At 36.1% G+C, this 7211-nt stretch overlaps 1 protein-coding gene across 1 annotated transcript in view; it reads left to right on the top strand.

The window, feature by feature from the left end:
* AQR (aquarius intron-binding spliceosomal factor) overlaps positions 1-7211 on the top strand; it is a 97012-nt gene that overhangs the window by 20406 nt on the left and 69395 nt on the right. Inside the window, exons 8-9 of the mRNA XM_005885767.2 lie at positions 1244-1344; positions 3785-3861. Of these exons, the coding sequence (XP_005885829.1) occupies positions 1244-1344; positions 3785-3861 (178 nt within the window). The remainder of the gene's footprint in view (positions 1-1243; positions 1345-3784; positions 3862-7211) is intronic.

The following is a 7211-nucleotide window of genomic DNA, read 5'->3' as shown; positions in this document are numbered from 1 at the left end:
CCCCTAGTGCACAAATTTTTGTGCACCGGGCCTCTAGTATGAGTATAAAATGGTAGCTAAAAATCCCTTTTCTTTCTTTAAAAAAAATGTATCTAATTTACCATACATTAATTTTATCATAGATTTAGTTTTTCAGTTTTAAAGTTCTTATGTATAAACCAATGTATATTTTACCTAATTTTAGTACTATAAGGTGATATAAGATAATATCTATTGAGCTCATATAGAAGGGCCTTAATTTAGCAAAATACAGTTATTCTTTTGCTTTTTTAGTATTTTTATCGACTTCAGAGAGTAAGGGAGAGGGAGAGAGAGATAGAAACATCAGTGTTGTGAGAGACATCAGTCGGCTGCCTCCTGCACATCCCACACGGGATCAAACCCAAAACCTGGGCATGTGCCCTTACCGGGAATCAAAACTGTGACCTCCTGGCTCAACTACTGAGCCACACCAGCCAGGCTATGGTTATCTTAATGTATGTCTTTGGATGAGACTCAATACAGAATTGAATTTTTATTTTCCTTAATTGGAATATATACATACAGCTATAGGAGAAGGTCTAGATCATGTTTAATATCAATGACTTCTTTTTTTTTTAAATCAGATCCTTACTAGAAATATATACTGATATCAAAGTCAAATTAGGGAGTAAAGTTAAAACTCAAATTTTAGTGTAATACTTTATTCAGGATTCCATTTCCTGCATGGGTGTTTTTGCAGACACTCGGATATGCAAGCTCATTCTAGGTACCAGTTAATGGGGATGAAAACAGACACATATAAATAATTAATAGTAAGTGAAAAACTGCTAAGTGCCATAAGAAAAAATATGGTGATGTGGACATTACCTTTTTACTTATAATATCTGTTTTATGTTTATTGCTGCAGACTCATTTTTCAAACTTTTTTAATCATCTTGCTCGTAGATGTTAATGCTCCTATTTTTCGAACTGAAATTAATTTTAGAAATAAGGGAATTTAAATGATTATTGAGCTTAAAATCTTGACTAGAAAAGGCATTTTCTTTTGTCTTAGTTTTCTCTATTAACAAGTGTTAGAAATGAACAGTTTTTAAAAATATACTTATTCGTTTCTTAGTTTTCAGATTTTGTCATATTGCTTTCAGGTTTTATCCCATTGCTCTCTGTTATATTCATACATTAGAAAACTAATAGTTGATCTAATCTTTATTCTTGAGAATTTTGAGGTTACTGGTGATTTAATATCTCATAATTCTTTCAGGCACGCTTGGAATTAGAATTAAAAAAGACACCTAAGCTAAGAAAATTCTGGAACTTGATTAAAAAGAACGATGAAAAGATGGATCCAGAAGCAAGAGAACAGTATGTTTCCAAAGCTTCATTCTTGTTGGTTTATTATGCTGGGTTGTGGGCCTTAGATGATGTTGACTGGTTTGCTATTTCCTTACATATTAGTGAACCAGATAAATGACTAAGAAGTGTTTTTACCACATTTTCCTTTTTTCCCTTCTCTCTACCTGAGGGATAAGCATAGTAAAACCTTGATATAACGGACTAATTTGGGTGAAGGGGTGTCTGTTAAAGCTGAAAGTTCATTATATAATAAATTAGGTTTTCCGAATGCATATGTGAAAAAATTAACAAATTAGTTTACCTGTTTTTACTTATTTAGACACATTTGTATAATTAAAATTCAGTATGTATGGAAAGCTTAATTTCACAGAAAATTTTTCTATATGTATTACTGTAATTTTAAATTTATACTGAATAGGTCTGGTAAATGTGTGCAGTCATCCGTCGCTGCGAGAAACAAATGCACACGGCTGGGCGTGGCTTTGTGCAAGTGGGAACATGTGCTGGCATGCATTACAGCTGCTGCAGAAAGTCATGCACTTAACAGAACCAATTACCAAGCACAATGCAGTGTGATCACGTGCTAATCATTTGCTGAACATTGTTTACAAGTGGTGACTCTTGGATTTAAATATGTAGACTATAGTTGTAAATATATATTTATTTATGTTGGCAAAATTACTACAGTGTTTTTTCCAACATATGGCCTATTCATTAAAATTTGTTAAAAAGAACTGAATCAATAACAAAAAAAAAATAACCTGTTAATTTAATTATAAGCAAATCTTGGTTAAAAGCAATTTCAAATTAACAGGGTGTTAAATTTCACATATGACATACTGACTGGAAATGTTGTCTGTTAAATCCAAAGTCCGTTAAATTGAGGTCTGCAAAATTGAGGGTTTACTGTACACCAGTGGTCTTCTCCCTGCAAGACGTCTTGTCCATAGTCTGTCTGTCATGGATGGTTTGCAGTTTTCTCCACAGTCTTCAGGCTGTCAATCCAAGTTTTCTTTCTTTTTCTTACTGCCTCACACTTAGCATTGGCATAGGACAGTGATGGCGAACCTTTTGAGCTCGGTGTGTCAGCATTTTGAAAAACCCTAACTTAACTCTGGTGCCGTGTCACATATAGAAATTTTTTGATCTTTGCAACCATAGTAAAACAAAGACTTATATTTTTGATATTTATTTTATATATTTAAATGCCATTTAACAAAGAAAAATCAACCAAAAAAATGAGTTCGCGTGTCACCTCTGACATGCGTGTCATAGGTTCGCCATCACTGGCATAGGAGATATAGCAGAGAACATAATGGAAAGTAATTCCTGCCCTTGTGGAGCTTACAGTCTAGTTGGGGAAGACAGCCATAAACAGATGAATTACTAATATATAGTATATTAGATGGTGATACATGCTAAGGAGAAAAACAAATCAAGTATAAGGATTAAAGAAGCAGGTGAGGGTTATGGGTTATTTTAATAGTAATTATTATCCATTGGATAAAAGTCTGGTATCAAGTATTCATCGACGAGAGTTCTATTAGTAGGACACAGAGAAAGGATCCGCATACTCTGAAGAGTTTATTTCTCTGTCTCTTTGAGGCTAACTGGTCTAATTGTGCTCTTGCCTTGTTTACTACATGACTGTCCTAGCAGTAATCCTTTTTCTTTCTCCACCTTTAATTGCTTTTTTTCATTCCTTTTGGACTAATTACATGATGTCTTTGCATCATTTGAGTACTTTTTTTTAAAACCCTCTCTTTCTATTACCTCAATATGATTTACCCTTAAATCTCTCTGGCCCTGACTTCCACATTTTCCTATCTTTGTATAACTCTTTGCTGTATACTTCTGTTTGGATGCATTACCATGAACTCCAATTTGGCTTAAGCAAACAACACTAATTGCTTTTTCTTCCCAAACTTACCTTTCTGCCCTGTTCCTTTGAATTCTTTCAGCCATTTGGCGTGGAACCCTCTAATTCTACTAGCTATTTAAATTAGTAAGGAGTAGAAATTGTTTTTTAAACTTACATTTAATTTTTAGACATTGTAATACTCTACTATATTTAATACTTTTAAGCATTTTAAAGTATAAAATTGCTCGTCTTATTTTAACTACATACCTTAAATAGATTTTTTATGTTAAGGACAGACTATAAATTAAATTTTGGAAACTCCTTTCTTGTCCTGACCTTTGAGTCACAAGTGAAAGCTTTTACCTGAAGAAGAAAAAGGTGCTTTTTTAGTTGCTTATTAGGTCAGGGATGAGGCTCTTCATGTAGTGCTGTCTTTACATACAGAGAGGAAGCTTTGTGTTCAGTTTATGGTCCTAATTTCAGAGAGAGATGAAACATTTGAACAGTGTAAGAAAGACTTGTTCAATATCTTTTACTTTTGAAATAATTGCTTTTCAAAATGATTGGTCGTTCTGAATGTGATTTTAGAGCCTATCAAGAAAGAAGATTTCTTTCACAGCTCATCCAGAAGTTTATCTCCGTGCTGAAGTCAGTCCCACTTTCCGGTAACTGTCTTCTTTTACTCAGCTTATTTGTGAAGTTATTTAGATGTCCATATAGGATTTACTAATCTTTACTCTAAAACTGCTCTTAGAGTGATTTTATTTTATTCTTTTGTTGATCCTCACCCGAGGATATTTTTCCATTGGTTTTTCTAATGAGAGTGGAAGGGATAGGCAGAGAGAGAGAGAGAGAGAGAGAGAGAGCGAGCATCAGTTGGTTGCCTCCCCATGAGCTCTGACCCCATGAGGACTGGGGATCAAGCTTGCAACTGAGGTACATGCCCTTGACTGGAATTGAACCCAGGACCCTTCAGTCTGCAGGCCGACACTCTATTAAGCCAAACCGGGTAGGGTAGAATGATTTTAAATGAAAATGATGAAGTGTATGTCCTCCCCTTTTCAAGTATATTACCAGTCAGTATTGTGATTGCTATGAAAAAATCACATATATTAAAGGCATCAGCATGGTTATTGAAATGTTCATTTATTTAGCAAATTTTTTTTAGCTTGCTTACAAGACCCTGGTCCTGAACAAGGGGCTAGGACAAAGTAGTAAACAAGATAGTCACAGACCCTATCCACATGGTATTTGCAGTATGGTGCTGAACAGTGTTTTCAAGTGACATCAAACACTGTTTGGGGAGAAAGAGAATTTTCTTTGAGGTATGAGGTACAAGACAAAATAGGAAGGATTTCCCTCCATTGTGGCCCCCACTTATTGATGAAACATGTAAGTATATACTATGTAGAGTATACACTTTAAAATATATAATGATCATTGTCCTGGCCGGGTGGCTCAGCTGATTGGAGCGTCATCCCATACGCCAAAAGGTTGCAGGTTCAATTCCTGGTCACAGCACATGCCTAGGTTGCAGGTTTGATCCCTGGCCAGGGTGCATACAAGAAGCAGCTGATGGATGTTTCTCACATCGATGTTTCTGTCTCTCTCTCCCTCCCTCTCAAAAAAAATCAATAAGCATATCCTTGGATAAGGATTTTAAAAAATGTTTACAATATATCATGATTATACTATATATAGATGTGTGTGTGTGTGTGTGTGTGTGTGTGTGTGTGTGTGTGTGTGTCTGAGAGAGAGAGAGAGAGAGAGAGAGAGATATGCTTACATGCCAAGCAGGCCAGTTACATTATGCTGGGTTTATAAGATCTTTATAAACATTTAGTGAATGCAAATAGAATATTCTTTACTTAATAAAGGTGGATATATGCTATGCATGATAGGTCATTGGTTAATAATATTCTATTTCCTAACTGGAATGTAATATAAGAACAGCTCTATAGATGTATCATAGTGCTATTTTTGCATCGGAGATTGTAGCTTTGTTTAAACTGAAAATACAACAGAATTACTTACAAATTCTGATCCTCCAAATAATATTTTACAACTGAAAATCATACCTATAATTCAGCGAGGAATAGTACTAATGCTGTAAATCAGTTGTACCTGATTTGGGGCATGATATTACTATTAGTATAAAGAAGAAATTGTCATGCTTATAATTTGAGTCACTTAATATTAGTAAATTCAAATCTTTCAGTTAAGCGGCTTACACTTACAAGATGACTTAGATTTGGTTTCCTTGCAGCAATTAGTAGGTAATGAGTGCTTAGAATTACTAATATCTATAATAATTAGGTCATAAAAATTTTTGTTTCTAGCTGTGGAATGTTTATCTATGCTCATTTAGAAAGGTTTGATAATCAGGTACCAACAACATAGGGCCTGCAGTAAGTTTAACAACCATTAAACCACTCACTGTTGACATTGTTATTATATACCAGTATTGCCAGAAAACAAAATTTCTTAGATTGATCTTGAGCTTCAATCACAATTTACTAACTTGCTGCAAAGGAACAAACAAGATGTTGAAAACAGTGTGAGTTGGATCAGAGATGGTTTAAGGATGGATTATATAGTTAGGAAACAGAAACTACTTTTAAAAAGAATAAGAATTATAGTTTCATTTTACAGGGTCATTAAAAACAACATGTCCTTATCAGTTGTTGCAAAGGAACTCTGTGTAAGATGACCTAAGATGCCAGAACTGCTGTCAGAAGGAAAGAAAAAACCATAATGCATGTAAGAAGCAAGTGACAGGATATATTGATGCCTGAAATTGGAATAACAAGGTGTCAGCTCTAAACAATATGCCCAATAGGGCCAACTAATTTAAAAATACGCAGCTTTATCCGCCAGGGCTCCGAAGCTGAGTGCGAGGCATCATCCCATTCAAACTGTAAATAAGCCTTTGCCAGTAATTTTCTCAAGGAATAAATAAAAATACAGAATACAGAGTTTGCTCACATTTTCAATATTAGGCAAAAATATTTTCCTTTGTCAGTAACAAGAACAAAAGATAGCAGCAGAGAACTGGTTTGAATGGATTTAATTTAAAAGTTTCTCCTTTAAATTCTTTAGTTTGCACAGCTGTATGACCTAGACTATGTTACAGAAAACCTGGATTCCACTTCTAATCAGCCATAACTTTGTTCTACATTTTATCAAGTCACTTACTCTTGTCCTCTGTTTCTCACCTAGAAAATGGAGAGCTGACATAGATGCTCTGTAAGGTCTTGTCCAGCTATGAAATTCTATGGTTATGTAATTTTAGGGTCTGGATTATGGACATGGAAAAGTTCCAGTTAACATTTCCATATATTAGTCACAAAAGTATTCACATTTCTTTTGTCATATAATGCCTTCTATTTTCCTGTATACTACACATAAATCCTATATAATAAAAGCCTAATATGCTAAGTGTCCGGTCATCTGGTCAGCCGTTCAATCAAAGTGTAATATGCTAATGATATGCTAAGGCTGCTCAACTGCTTGCTATGACGTGCACTGACCACCAGGGGGCAGATAGTCAACCAGTCATTATGACGTGCACTGACCACCAAGGGGAAGACCAGTAGGTGAGCTTGCTGCTGGGGTCCAGCCGATCGGGACTGAACGAGACAGGCAGACACGCCCTGGAGCCCTCCCGCGTCCTTCCCCGGCCCTGACTGTGCACTGGTGGGGTTCCTCGGCCTGGCCTGCACCCTCTTGCAAGCTGGGACCCCTCAGCAGATGTCTGGAGAGCCAGTTTTGTCCCGATCCTGCAGGCAAGGCTGAGAGACCCCACTGGTGCAACAAATTCACACACCAGGCCTCTAGTCTATCCTATCTAATAATAGAGAAACATGGTAATTAACCGTAACTTCGCTACCCTTCCCATTGGCTAATCAGTGAGGTATGCAAATTAACTGCCAACCAAGATGGCGGCCGGCAGCCATGCAGCTGAAGCGAACATGAGGCTTGCTTGCTCCAGTGATGGAGGAAGCCAAGGTTCCCC

This window comes from Myotis brandtii, unplaced genomic scaffold (assembly GCF_000412655.1).
Source record: "Myotis brandtii unplaced genomic scaffold, ASM41265v1 scaffold927, whole genome shotgun sequence".
In the NCBI taxonomy this organism is placed as follows: domain Eukaryota; kingdom Metazoa; phylum Chordata; class Mammalia; order Chiroptera; family Vespertilionidae; genus Myotis; species Myotis brandtii.
The sequence above is the reverse complement of the archived record's forward strand: the minus strand, read 5'-3'. Positions and strand labels throughout refer to the sequence as shown.